Source organism: Scylla paramamosain, chromosome 19, assembly GCF_035594125.1.
Source record: "Scylla paramamosain isolate STU-SP2022 chromosome 19, ASM3559412v1, whole genome shotgun sequence".
Classification (NCBI taxonomy): domain Eukaryota; kingdom Metazoa; phylum Arthropoda; class Malacostraca; order Decapoda; family Portunidae; genus Scylla; species Scylla paramamosain.
Window position 1 is genome coordinate 22,943,254 of NC_087169.1, and position 20,388 is coordinate 22,963,641.

The 20,388-nt window shown below is 42.8% G+C and overlaps 2 protein-coding genes across 11 annotated transcripts in view; one reads left to right on the plus strand and one right to left on the minus strand.

Annotated features, from left to right (window-relative positions):
- Positions 1 to 18,761, minus strand: LOC135109945 (host cell factor 2-like). 3 transcript variants are annotated; one of them, XM_064021855.1, is made up of 17 exons: positions 18,580 to 18,761; positions 13,222 to 13,348; positions 12,186 to 12,368; positions 11,513 to 11,715; positions 10,904 to 11,098; positions 10,278 to 10,423; positions 9,968 to 10,105; positions 8,926 to 9,124; positions 8,435 to 8,748; positions 7,387 to 7,500; positions 6,797 to 7,012; positions 6,120 to 6,305; positions 5,461 to 5,712; positions 3,999 to 4,652; positions 2,975 to 3,394; positions 2,692 to 2,884; positions 1 to 1,745 (listed from the first exon to the last, which is right to left on the minus strand). In XM_064021855.1, the coding sequence occupies exons 1-17, from the start codon at positions 18,737 to 18,739 to the stop codon at positions 1,627 to 1,629; spliced, it is 3,819 nt and encodes a 1,272-aa protein (XP_063877925.1). In that variant the 5' UTR covers positions 18,740 to 18,761; the 3' UTR covers positions 1 to 1,626. The 3 variants fall into 3 exon arrangements, with proteins under 3 accessions (XP_063877925.1, XP_063877923.1, XP_063877926.1); XM_064021853.1 differs by having other exon boundaries at positions 7,387 to 7,515; XM_064021856.1 differs by lacking the exon at positions 5,461 to 5,712 and having other exon boundaries at positions 7,387 to 7,515.
- LOC135109947 (N-fatty-acyl-amino acid synthase/hydrolase PM20D1-like) overlaps positions 18,134 to 20,388 on the plus strand; it is a 19,497-nt gene continuing 17,242 nt past the window's right edge. For 4 of the 8 annotated variants that reach the window (XM_064021860.1, XM_064021861.1, XM_064021859.1 and 1 more), the window contains exon 1: positions 19,853 to 19,916. In XM_064021860.1, the coding sequence (XP_063877930.1) occupies positions 19,868 to 19,916 (49 nt within the window). In that variant the 5' untranslated portion in view covers positions 19,853 to 19,867. Of the gene's footprint in view, positions 18,273 to 19,852; positions 19,917 to 20,261 lie in introns of those variants that run through there. The other 4 variants (XM_064021865.1, XM_064021863.1, XM_064021866.1 and 1 more) reach the window with 2 other exon arrangements.

Consider the following 20,388-nt stretch of genomic DNA (forward strand, 5'->3'; position numbering starts at 1 on the left):
TGTGTGTGTGTGTGTGTGTGTGTGTGTGTGTGTGTGTGTGTGTGTGTGTGTGTGTGTGTGTGTGTGTGTGTGTGTTAAATCATCCCTACAATCATATATCTATCATGCATTCTTTTATACATAAACTCCTAGCAAATCATAGACCAAGAATTATCTTAATGTAAATAATATTAGAACTGTCTGCTAAAATATACTAACTTATCCTAAACCTTATTGGAAAAGAAAAAGAAAAATCAGAAACTTTTCAAATAAACACTATTCTCACGTCTCAAACTACTGTTTTTTAAGGTCCCTCTGTATGTGTGTATGTGTGTGTGTGTGTGTGTTAATATAACTTCCATTTCATGCAATGAAGGTGTGTACATATATACATGTCATACATTCCTTCTCACACACAGCATTCACACAATCATGTGCATACATGTACACACACAAAATATATTTCTGTGCTAAATTACTTCAAATTAATTTCTACCAATACAAAAAAGCTGTGAACATTGGAAGGTTGATGAGCCATGCCTTGACATGAGGCATGGAGAAGCCTGGAAGAGGGTGGAGGAGTGTGCACACACCAGGGCCAGCCACCCACCACACCACACACCTTTGTACTCGTGGCCCTTCTCGTCATTTACAAACCCAATCAAAAAGGGCTGCTTCATCAACCTTAGTATACACGTAAAAAAATGAGATTAATTGATTCTGTAGTCCTTAAGCAATTCAACACGGACTGATATCTACAATGGAACATTTATCCAAGTGTGATGTACTCCAATGCATAACCACATCATTAGCAAATCACTTTGCTGCAACTGTCATGAGAAAATAACTCTACTAAATTAAAGAACTATCCTTAATTACAAAATTTTAGGAGGCCCTGTAATTTACAGATGAGTAATGAGGTGACATGAGATGACCTTGTGGGAAACAAACAAAACATGCTGGGTGGCAGCTGGTTGCCACGGCCAGGAGGCCACACTGGCAACGCTGAGCTCCTCCTCCACTGGGGGTCACACCCCCGTGGCTCCCAGGCACAGGTAAGTCACAGGGGAGGGTCTTCTCCATGTCACATGGAGACAGGGACTAAACGTGAATACAAAGTTTTAAACTTTGGAAAACAATGTTTAGGGCATTCACTGAATGCCTTTCAATGTCTATTTTCTAGGATACAGAGCTGGGACACAAACATTTACATGAAATTAACAGTTTGGATGGACCTTAAATGTACATTAAAGTAGTTTTATAAATTAAATCAAGTCATGGGACATTGACCCATTATCACTTAGCAACATATATTTGGTTCAGATCAACAGGAGGCAACACTTACCGACGAACAGGAGAAAGTGGGTCATTGCTCTCTACTCTCTGTGTGAGACAACTTACTGTAATCTCCTTACTTAATATCATAAAAGTTAATCCATCCTGCATGTGGCAGTCTAACCCCCAACCCACCACCGGCAGCTGGACACCCATGGCCAGGGGACTTGGGCCTCTCTGAACACCAACAGTCATCTCAACCTGACCTTTGGCACTTGGATATTCAGAAAGAAATCTTGACCAAAGACACAAAGTTCACATTCTCGTAGCTAAGCCCACAGATCCCAGACTGCCGATGTCTCTCAGTCAGTACTATAGCATTGGCTCCCCGTCGGCCTTGAACTTCTTCACAGTTACTGGTGATCTGTTGTCTGTTGCTGGTCGCCGCATCACTGCCTTTTGGCCCCCAGCTGCACTGCCCACCACAGAGTCTGGGGAGGGACACATAAGCAGTAGTCAGCACACCATTCTTCACCATAATCCTAATTCCTCTTCTACATCCTGTTACAACCACAAATTCCTGCCCCCTTTTTACATCTGCCTCAAATTGGGCTAACTTCCCCAAGTCACCACTTACGTAACTTGGTGCAGGGCTTAATATCAGTTACAAGGTCCTCTTCTGACTTCTGCACCCTTTACACAGATGGCCGTAATACCAGGTTACACAAATGAGGTCAATAGCCTGTTTCACCCACCAAGTGGCAAGGGAATATTACAACACCAACTGCCAAATCACTCCAACAGCTGGGAAAGAACTGATAGCCATGTTCTAGGGAAGGACAATCACAAGGGACATGCACTTAGAAGGTTGAAGTATAACACCTCGTTGGACAAACCGCCCCCATTAACAAATGCAATCCATTGTCCAGAAAAGTATTATATCCTCCAACCAAGTAGTGTTGTTTACTGCTTCCTGGACAGCAGGCCTTGACAGAGCATGAGGGAGTAAAGTTTCACTACACAGCTATGCACTTAAAATCCTCTGTGGCCAAACACTCTACATCAGCCTTGGCCAGCAGTAGCATTTAACAGAACAATGTATAAATCTTACAGTAATCTCCTGTAGCAAGCAGCTAGGCCATTATCATACAATGTGTATCTTAATTCCCCCAGACCTCTCTCTCTCTCTTTCCTTCTTCTCACTTCCTCTTCTTCACTCTTTCTCTCTCTCTCTACGTCTCCTTTATCCTTTTAACTCGCTGTGTGCAACAATACATAGTACATGCTAATTTCCTCAGTTTTCACCATACGAGACAACATTGCCCAAGTCTACAAACACTCATAATCATTCAGAGCTCTAAGATGTCCCATAAAAGGAAGCATACACTCTACTAGTTGATGTGGAAACTCAGGCAAGACAACACAGGTGACCCATACCTTGCAACCACCTGACTTGAGTGGCTGGGCCGTAGCCTTTGTCATTTCTGGCAGCTATTCGGAAAATGATGGCAGGCTTGTTTGTGGTGTCGATGTGTGCTGCTGCCAGCTGAGAGTTGAGCACTGTGCACATGTTGCTGGCACCACAGTATACACGCATAAATGCAAGGTGTGCACCACCGCTCCCAGTCTCCTGAAAGTGACAAACAAATGATCTCTTGTTCAGTCAAGGATAAATAAAACAACCAACAGAAAGGAGACAAACTGAGCGACGTGCCCTCACCTGTTGCTGATTGGCGGCATTCTTGATGGCCAGATACACAGAGTACTCCACAATGTCCCCAGCAGCATTCTGAGGCGGCTCCCAGGACAGGTGGGCACCCTCAGTTGACTTGGAGATCTTGATGGCTGATGGTGCCCCAGGGTAGCCGGGGAGGCAGGTCTTGAAGGCAGACACTTCACTCCAGGGCCCTCGTCCACAGGCATTGATCCCTGCCACCCTGAACTTGTATGCTGTACCGGGCTGAAGCTTCACCTCAATGCCGCTGGCTTTTCTCTCGGTGACCTCCCCCTCAGCGTCCGTGTAGGTCTCGTTCTTGATGGCCTCGGCCTCGGTGGGAAGGTAGTAGGCTTGTACTGTGCATACGGTCCCTCGGATAATGCCCACATCAAACCAGTCAGACTCTGGCTTCTTGGTGTCATTCTGGAAAACATGAGTGCCTGGTGTTCCAATTTGTTTGAGATGCCTACGTGCAAGTACTGCTGGCTCCATCCACACCTAACCTGTCACCATCTTGGCCTTTTTGACTACACTTCTGAGCAGAGGTTTTCCTTCAGGTGGTTCTTCCAATTCCTTCTCCATGTCAATGCTTTATGGTATTTACTAATTATTTTATCAAATTAGCCCCCCAAAAATATAAATGCATTCAGTAAGTGGATCATAAGTGATAAAATCTAAACATAGTATCTAAAATTAATCAATCTCATTGTACAAATAAAATAGAGAACACCTTCAGTCCCCTTGCCCTGTCCTCTACATTAGTCACCTTGCTCTGTCCTTTACAATCAATCACCTTTTACAAAACACAAGGGATGAGAACCAGCATTCTTTAAATTTGGCCACAGGATAAATAAGGAATGAATAATGGGTCATAATTGGGGAAAGAACTCATCCATCCAGTCAATCAGCAACAAGCCACATGAGAATGCAAGAGAGGGAATGATTATGAATGTTACACACAAGACATGAAACTCAAGGTTGTTTGATGATACAAGTGAACAGGCAGGACTCATTAGGGAACACCCACCGACTCCTGTGTGAGGCCGTTGGCAAAGGTAGGGGTGGGTTCCTCTGTCTTAATGGTCGGGGTGGTTGTACTGAGGGAGGAGTTGATGGCGGCTGATGCCAGGGTGGCCAGGGGGTCCGTGGTGTCGCCAGCCTCCCCACTGCTACTTGCCGTTGCCGTTGCGGGGTTGGTGGGCTCTGTCATGCCGTCGGGGTCCATGGGTTCCTGTTTTATCGTGTTTTCACTGCCCTCACCACTGACACTGTTTCCCTCCAGCCGCTTTGCCTCCCCACCCTCCGCTGTGGGGTCGGCCACGCCACCCTTGATGGCCGCCTTTGCTGCATCCCCAAGTTGCCCCTCCCCACTGTTCTGTAATGTACTGCTTTCTGTGTTTTCCTGTGTCCCAGCACCCGTGGCCATCTGTTCACTACTCTGGTCACCCTCTGTGGGCATGATCAGGCCTGCCTCGGCGGCCAGCGCAGCCAGGGCGGCGTCTGAGGTCACTGGCCCGTCCCCAGCACTGGCCAGGGAGGTGGAGGGCTGGCTGGAGGTGGCTGAGCTGGTGGTGGTGGTGGTGGCATGGCTGCTTGCCTGGGAGGTCACCAAGGTCACAGTCTTCTGGCCACCAGTCGTTGTCACTTGTACTGTTACAGGTTTTCCCCCAATGGTCAATGCCTGGAAGGTTTGGAAACAATGTTAAATATGTAAGCAGCTGAACAGGAAAGGTCACCCAGCGATCCAGAGATAGTGCGTGTGTGTGTGTGTGTGTGTGTGTGTGTGTGTCCCTGCCTGACCCAACCTATCACCCACTTTATCTTTTCTTCCAGTGAATGAGGAAGGTTACTTGTTTAGTAATGGGCTGCAGCAAAGTGTTCCTTTATGAACCTGTAACATGTTGAGCAGCCTCCATCATCCTCTGTGCTTACAGTAAGACAGGAGCCACAAACACTGATTTGATACACTCTGTTCCCTCATGAGTATCACAGAACAGTACTAGAGATATACATCAATAGAATTCCCTTAACTATTTTATCTTTGATACTGAGAGTGGAAAGAGGAACCAAATGACAAAAAAAAAGTGCACAACACAAAAAAATCTCATTGTGATGCAAAATATCACAAAAATTATGAAACACAGGTACACATGTACCTTGAAAAACAATTTCACCAATTCAACTTATCCTCACCACACACAAAGCCATCTTGATCATCATTTAACAACACTTCAATAGTGTTACAGAGATGTCTGATAAATTGTGACAGAGCAAAGCAGGAAAATCTTAGTAATGAACATTAATGAAGACAAGCAAGGAACCACAATGAAAATTCTTAGAACAGCAACAGTCTCTGCTAATGATATCTACTGGAGGTGTGTGTGGTGGAACAGGTGGCAAAAAAGATGCGGTGGAACCAATCTGGCAATCTGTTGGTCAGCATTCACTTGACCTTCCCACACTGATCACAGAAGCACAACTACACCCACTTGTTGGCCAGTCTGCAGAAGCCCTTGTGTTGGCACTGCAATAATCTGTCCTGAGCCTGTGTTGAGGAGTGCAGTGGTGCTTGGTGTGCCAGTTTTGGCAGCTATGGTGACCGTCTTGGTGTTGGCACCAGCCTGGCCAGCCTGGCCTGCCACAGTGATGGTCATGGGCTTGGTGATGGCCTGGGTGGTGGTGGTGCCTCCAACACCCCCAGACGACACCACAATCATCTTAACACCCCCACCAGCAGACACCTGTGACCACATGACAGTCAGTCGACTCACTCGAGATGTGCTCGGCTTGAGTTAAAAATGCAGGGCCACAGTCGCGTGTCAAGGTATCTTCAAAATCTAAACATAAAGCTGACAAAACACTTGAAACAAACAACCCAAATCGTAATTACATTTCATTCTCTAACACTGAGTGGAATACACAAATTTCACTGTTTTGACCTTAAGTGATATCTTGTAGACTCAACAGTCACAAAGCTGCTCAATGAACATCTATACTTACATATAACTGCTGAGATGACACAAAGCCTTTCCCTACTCCTCACTCCAACACTTTACTCAATCACCCACTAACTCAGAATAAACATGGAGGCAACATAAATCAGTTGAGGCGACAACTTCCCCTCCCCTGCAAAGCAACAAGTCATTACCTGGGCAGGCTGTGCTCCTGCTGGGGTGGTGATGGGGGTGGTGGCGGCCGGCTGCAGGCCCCTCACTGCTGAGGCTGTTGTAACCACAATGATTTGGGAGGTTTGGGGCCGCACTCCGCTAGGTCCTCCCGTGCCAGGCTTGGTTATTACTATTGTCTGCTTCCCACCGACGGTAGTAGTGCCGAGCTGGAGGAACACAACATATTATTACATACATACATATACCAAAGCTGTTTCCCTGCCAAGATAAGACATACAGCTTTCACATTCACACTCATTCAAATCACTTCTTTGCCCCTTGGCCCCCAACAGGGAAGAGAAAGGGATAGAAGAGAAGAAATATTACACAGGAATCAAGTATCAATAACACAATAGAGGCTACAGAAGGTTTCTAGTTTAGCCATGAAACTTAGTGTGATGAAAATACTGATTCTGATCCCTCCCAGATGATCCAACCATCCAATTTTTCATACAAATAATTTCAAGATCAAACTAAACCTGATTTCTCCTGAAAGATCTTCCTAATTTCCTCACTACTAATTTCAAGATCAAACAAAACTTAACCTTCCTATTTTTTTACAACTAATTTCAAAATTAAACTAAACCTGATCTTTATATTTTTCTCACTACTAATTTCAAGATTAAACTAAAGCCAAGGATGCTGCAGCCCAACAAACCTGCTGCTTGGCGATGACAATATTCTGGCCCTGCCCAACGCCCTTCCCTGCTGCCTGAGTACCTGCAGGGAGGCTCAGGATCTGTCCGGGTTGGGAGGTGGTGGTGGTCATGACAGGTTTCCCAGCTCCTCCAGCCTGTGTGGTGACCAACTTAACAATGGTTGCTCCTTGGCCAGCAACACCAGCTTTACTCTGCACCAAATTCACCTTGGACATCTGAAAGTAACAATTTCCCTACTTAGCCTCTTGGAAATTATTATGGTATCTCAATTTGGAGTTCAAAAGACTCTAGTGTCTAATTATTGCTAACTCACACTTAAACTATTATGGAATCTCAGATGACAAAGATTGAGTAGGTGAATGTATGTGTTGCCTGGCTCAGCAATGCACTTACAGGAGTGATCAGATGACAAAGGAAAAGTTATCATGGTATCTCATTTTGCCATAGTTCAAATGACACAAGTATCTAATTACTGCTAAATCAGTTAGGTTATTCTAGAACCTCACCTGACTGTAGTTCACATATCAAAGACTGAATCATGTAACAGAGGGCAAATTTACATGTTATTGAGGTTCACCATTGCACTTACAGGGGTGAGGCCTTTACTAGTCTTAACAAGGGTGACAATCTGAGGCTGTGATCCAGGCACAACACTCTTCTGCAGGATGAACTGCTTGCCTCCTGGAGTAGCCACGGTGGTTCCCTGGTTATTCAGAAACTGCAGATGAAACATATCATATAACCTACATGGAACTTACATTAACCTCCAAATATTTATGTCAAGTTTTGGAGTCATTTTGTTACAGGTTCAGTTCAGTGACAAGACAGATGGAGGATTGAAAATATAAGGCCCACTGAGGTGCCCATCCCATTCCATATGTATATCCAAGAGATATTGGAAAACTAAATATGTGGAGTTTGATAGACATATGAATGATAGCATAAACATCTCCCATAAAAATACATCACAGGAAAAGATCTCAAAAGCTAGCATCACCACATTATCATACAATAAAGTTGGAAAGGAAAAGCTAAGACACCAACAGGCTTAAACTGGCTTGTGTGTACAGCTATCTAATCATCTGCCACTCTAAAGGACAATACATCATTGATAAGTTACTGTCATGAAGTGTAACTAAGGACATAGCAGGCCTGACCTCCCTTCTCACTCACAATGATAATGCTACCTTTTTTAAATATTCAATTAGCTAGATATGAGTCCCCAAAATGGTTTTCAATTCTACTAAAATTTAAATCCTTACTTTTCATAAACTGTGTATGTAGAGTAAAATGTTTTATTCATGTTATTTATTCTATCTATATACCAGGCAGCACAGATATGGCACCACACACTCGCACATCATTCAAACTCTTAGTCCCGTCAGCCCCTGATGGAAATGGACAGCCTAATGGTCCACAAATGGTACAAATAATGATCAAAGATTGAACATGTTACAATAAAAGTCTGAAAAATTCTGAATATTGTTTTTACACACTCAATGGTTCACTTATTATGTTTCAACACACCAACAGCTTGCCATTCTACAACCCAAAACACAAACTGACAAGATATTATTGCTTTCACACACTCAGTGACTCACTTTTTCATGTGTCAACAAACCACAAGCCTTCCATACCTGTCCTGTTGGTGCCACGAGTCTGACAGTCTGGCCAGCAATGGTTGTGGCCACCTTGAGTCCCGGAGTGGTCACCAGGGTGTTGGGCTGCACCACCTTCACTGTTGTGGGGGAAGCAGCAGCCCCTGTGCTGGTGGTGATCTTCTGGGTGGCAGCAGCGGCGGCAGCCAGGGCAGCGATCCCTGTCATCCCGCTCTGGGAAGTGGTGGTGGTAGTGGTTGCTGGCCGCAGAATCTGTGTGGTCTGGCCCCCGGCGCCAATGACCTTGATCTGGCCAGCTCCAGGTGTTCGGACGCGCACAATGTTGCCGCTGGCTGTCACACATAGGGAGAGACAAGACAGGTGAGTGAACAGGAAAAAGACGCTTCACTACTGACAGGTGAGGGCTGCTGGTGGCCATTACACACGCATGCATCAACTATTCTGGGCAAGTCAAAGTTGTCAGCCACGTGTCAAAGATAAAAGTCTCCCTCACCCCCAAGAGTACCAACCTCTGATTGTCTGGGGTGAGGTAGGTGTGAGGGGGGTGGGGGCCCCAGGGGTGACGGCCCCGGGGGTAGCTGGCCGCAGCACAGTCTGGGTGAGAGTGATGGGCTTGCTGACAGGGGTGCCTGGGGTGGCAGGGGTGCTGGTGGGGGTGGTGGGAGTTGATGCAGTGGAGGCTGGAGTTGGAATATCATATTTTTGTATCTGTGGGCACAAACAATATTTGGATGTAAAAGCAGGTGTAGGACAGATTTGGAAAGTTTCTTCCTCACACACTTGGGTGTATATCACAATTCTGGAGTGAAAATGCTGTCTTTGTAATAGTAAAATAATGGCCACAGTGACCACAAGCTGCATGCATTTATGCAAAACTCATGGAGCAAACAACAAAACAATAATGCTCAATTCACAAAAATCCGCACACATACAAACACTGTTTTCTGAGAACATGAACTGTGTGTTTCATCAGTGACCCTTCCAACACACACACACACACACACAGGGAGAGCACAGTGGATGGCTTCACAGGACAAAGCTTGGCACCACAGGCAAGGGATTACATTCAACTTATCCTCATGGCTTAGTTTTTATTCAAGTAAATACTCATGAGCAACATCCTTTACACTTTTTTACCCATCTACATACAAGTTGACATTATCCTTTCATTAAAGGAATGCCCAGATAGGGTATCTACATGTACACACTCATAAGCATCCCTTCACTCTTAAAAATATATAATCAATAAATAAATCAATAATAATAATAATAATAGATCATTTTCTTCCCTTTCACATTCATTCATTCATAAAACGATCCCTCATTATCTTCGGTCAGGGAACTAAAAACACTATAGCATGAAATTGACAGGAGCTACTATTTACACAGGAAAGTGAACAGATCTACAGTGCCAGTGCCATGTGGAAATGAACACTAATCAACACCAGTCTTGCATCACCTTCATTCACATTCTTCACAATCAGCTTTTAACCACACATCATTAGTAAAGAGGGTCAACAGCTGCAGTGGTAGCAAAGATAGAACACTTGCCTGCAGGAGGTAGGCATCAGCAGTGGGTGTGGCGCCCCAGCACACCTCCAGGGTCGATGTGGAAGCCCTCACCAGCTGCACACGCCCTGGGGAGCCCGGCACACTGGTCTCCAAGTACCACAGGTCCTTGCAGCACACCTGAAACAACAGCCAACGAAACCTTGTCATCACTTTGTACTTGTTATGCAATTACTGGCAAGAGGACTAAGTTTTTTGCAATTCATTTCAGTAAGCAACCCTGCATAAAGACAGGATAATAGAGCTGATGAAGAGTTTAGTAACCCAACATCTCCCATCATGACACACGCACCTGATTGTTCCAAGCCTTCCTGTAGCCATCCCTGCCGGACCACACAAAGAGGCGCGTGTGGATGCCAACAGAGCAGTGGCCGGCTCTGGCACGCGGCATCTGCTCCTCAAACTTGTCCATCAAGACATCCTCCCATGCCATGGTTTCTGAAGGGCAAAGTCTCATTATGTTTCGCTGCTGAAGTTCCAATATTAATCAAAACTTATTTTCCCATTGCTAGTTAATTATATATTAGCTAACTTTTACAAGATGGAGAGGTGATTATATTATGAATAATTTAAGACTGATTTTTCTTTTAATCCTTTAATTTGAATGGGCTAAGAGAGTGCATAATGAGTGTGTGGTGCTTTGTCTGAGCCATCCCATGTATGACTCGTGGTCTGGTATATAGATAGATAAATTAGCATAATTCTTCCCTACATTACCATTCTTTCTACAACAGATGCCTCATACCTCTCCAGAGACTCCCCTTTGAGGAGCAGCCATGACAGAAAAGCCTCAGTCTCTCAAGGTTCCATTATTCTTCACTGTAAGGTCAAAGCTTCAAATCTTACTCTCTCTTCTATGTATAAAAAATGCAACTTTCTACTTCACATTCCACCAACCAGAAACCACATACTACATACCTAAATTCAAACAAGCCAAGGTGTTGGTACATTTCCACTCTGACTTTTCATTGATGGGTCCCTTCACCTCCTCCATCAGAAGGGGAACCCAGCCGCCAAACACAAACATTCTAGTGCCAAGCAGTGTGGCCGAGTGCAGGGAGCGAGGCAGAGGGTGAATCCCACTGACTGTTGGCCGTTCCCAGTTCATGGTGTCTGAAAGTGCCCACATCACACATTTGTTAATCAGAATGGCACAGAAAACACAACAATTCATCACATGCTGCTGGAATAGGGTCTGGAGAGAGAGAGAGAGAGAGAGAGAGAGAGAGAGAGAGAGAGAGAGAGAGAGAGAGAGAGAGAGAGAGAGAGAGAGAGAGAGAGAGAGAGAGAGAGAGAGAGAGAGAGAGAGAGAGAGGCATAAAAATTTTAGAAGTTTTGTCATGTGGGTAGTAGAATCAAATCACAAAGTATACATAAATCGAAAAATTAATAGAAATGCAACAGAACACGAATAATACAAACAAATTAACGATGAAACATTCTGCTTAACATGGGCCATACAGCATCAATCAAGAACAAGGTATAGGAACAAGACATCCTTATCAAACAAACAAGAACAACACATACTTATATCCAGGATCCACAAGTCCCCAAGTCGCGTGCCACTCATGCCGCCATAAATCACCAGCTTGGGCTTGTCCTTGCTGGTGTACGCCACTCCCGTGTGTGACTCTCGCGGCGGCGGTGGTGATCCGTAGGTGTCAGGAATGTCCCACGACATGACGTTTGAGTTTGACCTCAGCTCCAGTGTGTAAAGATCATTAAGGTACCTGAGGATGTAACAGCAGAAAGATTGTTAAACTGTGCACGTTGACAACTGGCATTTCTATCATTGTGTATATGTTTGAAGGTTATATTAATAGTGTGAGAAGTGAATATTCAAAGCACAGGAGGGCAATTGTGCATATGAGTGGTACAACATATGTATCAATAGTACGAGGAGCAAACGTTCCTCAAAACACATAAGGCAATGAAGCAAGGAAGTGTATCAGTTTCTTCCTTGCAGCTTCCTTTATTTCCTTACAGTATGACACTTTAACAAGAAACAATGAAAAGTGATGCAAAAGAGCATAAAATTTCCTCCTTTTCATTGATATTTTGTTCCTACACCAGGATAAATGATTGTTAACTGTCATGTGATACTCTTACACCCTGTCTGGGAGTCTGTATGAGTAAATAAACCTTCTACACCTTTCAGACATGGGCAGTAAAAGGCATCACCTGCAGCTGACATACTTACTTGGGGATATTGTTCTTGGGGTCCTCGCTGTCATTGGCCAGTCCACCAAAGAGGAACACCTTGTTGCCAATGAGGGTAAAGGAGTGTCCCAGGCGGGGGCAGGGTGGGAAGCCATTACGGGGCAGCCGAGGCTTGACACGCTTCCACTCCCACCGGGACGCCTGGAGTTCATACAGTTCATTGCTGCAAAGAATGGGAATTACTTGTCAGTCAGTGCTCTTCACTCTTATGAGAGATGAATGTGTGGTGAGACAAGAGACATGACAACTGTTGAAATATGAAAGAATAGCATGATAGATTTTATTTATGCAAGATATCTTTGAAAAATTGATATAAAAACAGGTAAAAAGATGAAAACTACCTAAAAACACATGACATGACAAATTTTATACAAGTTATGTTCACTGAAAACAATTAATGAGAATATAAACACAGAAAAAAAAATCTGAACAGATTTATAAAAGGAAGGCCTACCTTACTGAACATAACCTCTAATCCCAAGTGGTGCAAGAAGTGAAACCTTTCCATATCAGCCTTAATTCTTGTATCTACACAGAATACATGTAATAAACATAATCCCCTCCTCCCAAAAAAAAGCATAAAGAGCAAGATAAGTAAACAAACAAATAAATACATATAAAAACATAGTAACAAGCAACAAATGTTATGCATGTGTACCTCAATGTTTAGCTAATCAGCAAACTTGTCCATCTGTGGGAAAAAGCAACACACAAGAAAGCAAATGGAAAGACATACATAGCGCCAAGATAACAATGAGGACAAAGAACAAGAAACTGCAGTCCAATCAAGCTTAGCACATATATTCACCTGGAAAGGAACAGATGCAATAAGACACAAATATCTGACAACTAAGACTCAGAAAGCAGAAAAGGAGTCAAGAGTAAATTGTAGCTTAAAACAACACACTGCATCTAACTTTTCTTTCCCTATCTGCAACAAGCTCCAAGAACCACTAGAGATGCTCCCAATGCTGTGATCTGCAACTGGAGCATTATCACAAGCTGACGAGCCTTACCTGTACTTCCCGTATTCCACCATGCCACCAAAGACAAGGATGCGGGTTCCATCCACCACAAAGCCATAGGCAGCACATCCTGGCGGTACATCTCCCTTCACGGGCGGCACAAACCACTGATTGGTGGCTGTGGGGCAGAATGGCACAGTAGTAAGCATGTGGCTGTACTGGCTAAGGACAGTATTCTGAAATGCTGTTGTGCCACACCTCTACTACATTCAAAAGGCTCTAGTTGAAGTATACACGGGTTTTTAGGAGTGTTTTTTTATGGTTCCAGTGACTGATTAACAAAATTTCTGCATTGTCAACAGAAGAAACACTCTTGAAAACCTGGCTTTTCATCTCTGTGGCCTTTCAAAATAGTCGTGGTGAGGGAGCAAAGCATTTCTGAATATGGGTGTAATTCTATCCTGTCAACATGTTACCTGTACTAACTAGCACTGAACTGTTGCATTTTCAAGCACCAAGCCAACTGACTATGCACTTTTCTAATTCTCGAGCACCAAGGCAGTGACTATATAGCACTAAGAATTTTATTGTTACATTTATCACCAGAGAAAAGATACTATTTAACTCGAGTGAAGGGTTAGGAAGTGCAACTAAGTTAAGAAGTGTAACTAACCCAATTCTAAACATAAAACAGGATAATCTTAAGATATACAGAAATGTATAAGCATTAGGGCTGTTATAATTATGTTCATCTGAGTAAATCCTACTACCTAGAGTGAAAGATTAAGAAGGGTAGTGACTAACCTAACTCTATGAAACATTACAGAACCTAAAGAAATAAAGAAATGTATAAAGAAGATAACACCCCACATGAACTTATGCCAGGCTTATCAAACCTGACACTGTACAGTTTGAGTGTCAGTATACCAGGTGTGTGCACCATCTGCCCTGGGGCTCATTAATATATCAAGGGTGCTCTGTAAGGAATGTAACAACTCATATTCAAGCGACTCACTCCGGCTCAATAATTCTGGGCTAAAAATAGACCAAAGGTGACAAATACACAACTAATTATAAGCAGAGATAGATGAGAAGACAAAAAAAAATAAATAATAATAATAATAATAATAATAATAATAATAATAATAATAATAATAAATAAATAAATAAATAAATAAATAAATAAATAAAAATAATCACGAACTAGAGACTGTAGTGAACTTTATTCCATTGTGGCAGTGACCTTTTCCCATCCGAATTAATCCACTTACATCGCACGACTTCAGCTGGTAATTGAAATATCAACAAGAAAAGCTAACAGGAAGTCATTCAGCCAGATCGGAACTGTTGTAGAAATTAAGAAATGTTCTTAGCACACACCACTACATACACGCTAAGTAGATATTATATATCCGACCATTCAGTTTAATCAACGCTACATGTCATAGGGCGCATTAAACACATCATCTAAGGGCCGAGACTGTACAAGGTTCGGCTGCGCCCACGGTCATTTGGCCAGAACCTAAACCCACAGCAATCTAAAACCTCCAGTTCTGAACGCACACCACTACATACAAGATACTCTATATCCGAGTAATCAGTTTATTCAACGTTACGCGCCGCGAGAAGTATAAACACCTCATCTGAAGGCCGCGACATTACGAGTATATACTCGTATATATATATATATATATATATATATATATATATATATATATATATATATATATATATATATATATATATATATATATATATATATATAAAGGTTCTTCCGGCTAGTCACAGCAGACGCCCTTAACAGTGGCTCTTCCCTGCTCCGCGCCGCCGCCCCGCAGCCACCGCCACTTCTTGCCTCCCTCACATCCCAGTACAATTTTACCGTTTTTAAGGATTACTTTAAGTCACAAATGCCGGTACACTTAAATAACATGCACCTTCATAACATGCAACCTTCTATCTGATCGCCAGTATAGGTTCCGTCAAGGCCGCTCTACTGGTGATCTTCTGGCTTTCCTTACTGAGTCTTGGTCATCCTCTTTTAGAGATTTTGGTGAAACTTTTGCTGTTGCCTTGGACATATCAAAAGCTTTTGATAGAGTCTGGCACAAAGCTTTGATTTCCAAACTACCCTCCTACGGTTTCTATCCTTCTCTCTGTAACTTCATCTAAAGTTTCCTTTCTGACCGTTCTATTGCTGCTGTGGTAGACGGTCACTGTTCTTCTCCTAAGTCTATTAACAGTCTCCTAAGTCTATTAATCTCATCAACTCCTCTCCTCTAACTGACTGTCTTCAGCCTCTCTCTCACCGCCGCAATGTTGCATATCTAGCTGTCTTCTACCGCTATTTTCATGCTAACTGCTCTTCTGATCTTGCTAACTGCTTGCCTCCCCTCCTTTCTTCTTTCTCTCACCCCTATTCTGTCCACCTCTCTAACGCAAGAGTTAACCAGTATTCTCAATCATTCATCCCTTTCTCTGGTAAACTCTGGAACTCCCTGCCTGCTTCTGTATTCCCACCTTCCTATGACTTGAATTCCTTCAAGAGGGAGGTTTCAAGACACTTATTCATCAATTTTTGACCACTGCTTTGACCCTTTTGTGGCAATGGCATTTAAGTGGGCATTTTTTTTATTGGATTTTTGTTGCCTTTGGCCAGTGTCCCTCCTACATAAAAAAAAAAAGATATTGGTACTCTCTCTCTCTCTCTCTCTCTCTCTCTCTCTCTCTCTCTCTCTCTCTATTCACATTAGATTTAAAATAATTCTCACAAAATAGGTTAGAATAGAATAGGTTAGCTCAGGCACCATAACTTGTACTATTGGAAAAGTCAGGCAGATAAAAACGCATAACAGGAGAGAGAGAGAGAGAGAGAGAGAGAGAGAGAGAGAGAGAGAGAGAGAGAGAGAGAGAGAGAGAGAGAGAGAGAGAGAGAGAGAGCACTCTAAAAATAACTGGGTTGGCTTATAAACTTCCATTCATTATCAATTTCTATTCACTATCATAAACCCCCTTCATTTCCATCAAACAGCATAAGGAACATATTCAGGAGGCGAACATAGTCTTGATTCACTACACAGACTCTGAGTAACCACGTCATAAAAACAGGAGGGAGGGGGGAGGGCCCTTCAAGCAGGTTCCTTCGTGCACTGTGAAGGATGCGTATATTACTCCTCCCCCACCCCCCCTTTCCTCCGCCTGCTCCCACATCTCCCTGCCCATGTCAAGGTCGCTGGCAGGGTAGCAGGCGGCGGCAGAGTGCAGTAGGTAGCAACATCTCCCGGCAAAAACAAGTTATATGTGCCTGCCTCTGCCACTCCCTGACTCGCCCCTGCCTCATTAAATATTCTGCAAAGCAACGACTGCACAACGAAAGGCCAGCCAGAATGCACAGGTTAACCCAGCGGACGCATCGGTTGTTCTGATTACCGGAAGAGAAGTAGCTAGCGGCGAAGATTGCTAATAGTGTAAGAAATAGTATTTTTACCCTTATTTGGTAGAGCTGTATAGGATCTGGTTTTAAGGTTAGGTCAAGTTTAGTAGTAGTAGTAGTAGTAGTAGTAGTAGTAGTAGTAGTAGTAGTAGTAGTAGTAGTAGTATCTCTCCTACAGTTTTAGTTCTAGTTTACTGTTTTCTTTCACTTATTTATTTTTTTTACTTTATAGGCATTGTTTTCTCTACTGTCTTAAGCCTCCGCAAGTAAATTAAACCGATTATTATGGCGATTAACACGGTCAGAGAGATGATCGCGCCTTTCATCCCTGAAAGATGTGAGTAAAAAGAAGTTATATGTACAGAACAAATAAATGTTGCGAGTGTTATGAGATCTGGCAGTGGCGGGCGAGCGCTCCTCTGCCTCCCCTGCTGAGGCTGTTCTCCGCCGCCCTGCTTTGAAAGCGCGGGAACCCAGGACGCCATTTCGCGCCAAGAGAACCTCGCCAGGAGTACCAACTGCCCGTGGCTTGCCGGTGTATTGCCAGTTATGCATTTCTGAACACACTCAAATATGATTGTGGACTAAATAACTAGAAGTTGTAGTGTTTGGGAGCGCATGATTGAGTGGAAGAGAATATATGGGAGGCTGTGATGGGAATGCCTGAGTGAGAATAAAAAAAAAAATTTAAAAAAGCAAATAAAAAAAAATAAAAAAGAGGGTGTATGTAGCTGCATTAGCTAGTAGCCTCTCCCTTCTAGTGTGGGAGTATCCTCGCTTGTTCAACATGGGAGCACTGCAACATAAATGCATAATTGGCAATTCATACCGGTAGGCCGCGGGTCCAGCTAGCCTAGGACCCCAATCCTTTATAAGTGCCGCGGACATAACACTTCCCAACCCTCCTGTCGAGAGTAAATGAAGATGCAAACGAAGACAAAATCTGGCGGACTACAAACAGTAACTCGACCATAGGGAATTTTCAATGCTCTACAAGTAAAAATGTCAATGTGAAATGGTGACATAGTAACATTACACCAAGGTCGCCCGGGAATTAAAGTAAAAAAAAATAAATAAATAAAAATAGATATATGCAGCAAACCACGGGAAGTTTCAGCACATTAATATTACATGACTGAGATACAACATAATTTCACAATTCTACCAAAGTGAAATGGAAGGTTTATTTAGCAGTGAGTGGTCAACAGTCCCTTTCACTGCTTCACTGCAGTCTCGGAGCAGTTGGTCGTCCTGAGTGACCTCGGAGCTGACAAAGGGCTGTTCCCTTCACCTCCCCCCCGGAGAAAAATAGATGCGGCTGTTCCCTTCAGGGCGTCACAGCGGCTGTTCCCTCCGCCTTCCATGCCCAAGCCTCTCCTCCTCTCTGCCTCCCTATTCCCTTATTCTCCGTTAACAGTTGCAAGTAACTGAATATTTCATAAGCCTAGTAGATATTTGAACTTTATAGAGCACTGGCGCGGGTGCAATCCCTGTCCATGAGTAGAAAATCGGCAAAGTCTCCTCGGAACATCCCCGGATGGACAACATAAACAGAAGAACGTCAAAGCTAGGACGCCATGTTAGTCGCCCGGGACCTGCCTATCTTTGTCTCCAATTACTCCTTGTAGGACTGTCGCACCATAACAACAACGCACCCAAAGTATAGAAGGTAGATTTCGTGATAATCGAGGGTGGTGGGGGAGGCTCGTGAAGTACTGGGATTCAAATGGGAGCTCGACAAACAGTGCTCTCCCTGCTATCCATAGGGGGCGGCCATCTTGGAAACTTTCAAAACAAACAATCGCAGAGTTAGACTTGGCCAGTTTCTTGATCACCACCGCCACCATACACTCTGACCTAACATGCGAGTACCACAGCACCGCGCCCTGGAGCCAGGGGCGTATGTGGGGTGGCATGTGTGGGTGTGCGGGGCGCGGGGACTGAGGGGGAAGGGACTCAAAGGCAGGACCACTTACCTGTGTTGTAGACGTGCAGCTCGTCCACTATTCCCTCATTGCCGCCACCAAACACCACCATCAGATCCTTAATAGCCACTGCTCGGTGCCCATGCCGCGGTCTAGGCTGTAGGCCCGTCGTATTAGTGACCCGCTTCCACTTAAGAATGGGCGCAGCCATACTTGCCTTGATGCATCTTCGAAATGTTTTCTGCTAGCGGCGGCGGCGCCACTGAGGCCCAAGTGAGCCGCACCAAGCGCACCCACCCGCCAACATGAATGCTGCTTGTCCCTTGCACATTTATATCCTCTTGTTACCATTCATGCGACATGTATATTATTACTGAAATATCTAGATATAATAACGAGTTATCTAGATCAGTGTTAATACGTGTAGCAACACTGTTACGTTACAGAAGAATACTTACGTTAGTCTTGTGTTACCAGATTCCCCTCCCTTCACTCTCACTCTTTTATTCCCTCTTATTAGCTTTCATGCGACATTTATATTATTATTGAAACATATCAATTTAATAATAAAGTATTTAGTTGAGTAATACTTCGTGTGTGGACACTGTCGTATTTACTGAGCATCCTTTGCATTACTTCATGACAGGTGCTGCCAGTTTCCTTTCTCCCTCGCGCATTTATTTCTTATACTTTCATACATATCAGATAATATTACTGGAATACCTTGACTTAATAATGAAGTAACTAGTTCGTTCAGGTACTCAAATACATTACGTTGAATAATTTTATCACCCTGTCCTATTTCCTAGTTGGAAGCCTGTAGCCCAGCTATTGACACATTCATTCACTTCCTCTCTCTCTCTCTCTGAACACGTAAGTTTTGTCTGCAGCTCTATATGTATTGATAATAGTTACTGAAAATTGTAGTATGGAAAGAGGTTCAAGTGCTTGTTAACTTTAGCATTTTCATTTTCATCTTACATTATCTTAACACTGCCTTGATATATATATATATATATATATATATATATATATATATATATATATATATATATATATATATATATATATATATATATATATATATATATATATATATATATATATATATATATATATATATATATATATATATATATATATATATATTTATTTATTTATTTATTTATTTATTTATTTATTTATTTATTTATTTATTTATTTACTTATTTATTTATTTATTTATTTATTTATTTTTATTTTTTTATTTATCTATTTATTTTTTTTCCTAATGATGCTTTCGAGATTTCAGGCTATATCAATTATCTCTTGAGTCAAGTCATTTCTTATCTTTGTCGTTATGAGTATGCATTATCAGTCTAAATTATTCCTGTCAGGTCCATCCTCAGGTAAGTACCATTATAAGTATGGCAGTATATATTCCTTACGTCTAAGTTAGAATAATGTTAAATTTGAGTTCGTTTAGGTTAGGTTAGGTAATATGATATATTTGGTTAAATTTAAGATAGAACAAGTTAAACCAAGATCATTTACGTAAAGTTAACTTAAATCCGAGTATGATTATAAGATATATTCAAGTTCGTTAAGTTAGTTTTGATAAGTCAGCACCTTATTTCTCTACGACACGTTAGGTTTGCCTTTAGAATAGAAATCGACGAAAATACAGGAACCACTTCCATAATAATATGCGTGTCGTGAACTGTAATGTAATGTAGCGTAATCAGCCAGGTGTCCGGTGCACTGGTAATTGACCAAACTAGGAGTGAGTCAGTAACAATCTAGTCTGTGGTCGGGTGCCACTATAACCACCAGTGCTGCTATGAAACTTTCCCCCTTAACCATCACTAGCAAGCCATCACG

Bases quoted from the DNA above. Each gene is read 5' to 3' on its own strand.
- LOC135109945 (XM_064021853.1), bottom strand. From the start codon at position 18,739: ATGGCTGCGCCCATTCTTAAGTGGAAGCGGGTCACTAATACGACGGGC. The intron at 7,516-8,434 runs GTATGGAAGGCT...TTTCATCTGCAG, and splicing joins TCGTGGCACCAACAGGACAG to TTTCTGAATAACCAGGGAAC. The intron at 5,713-6,119 runs GTAATGACTTGT...ATGTGGTCACAG, and splicing joins CAGGAGCACAGCCTGCCCAG to GTGTCTGCTGGTGGGGGTGT.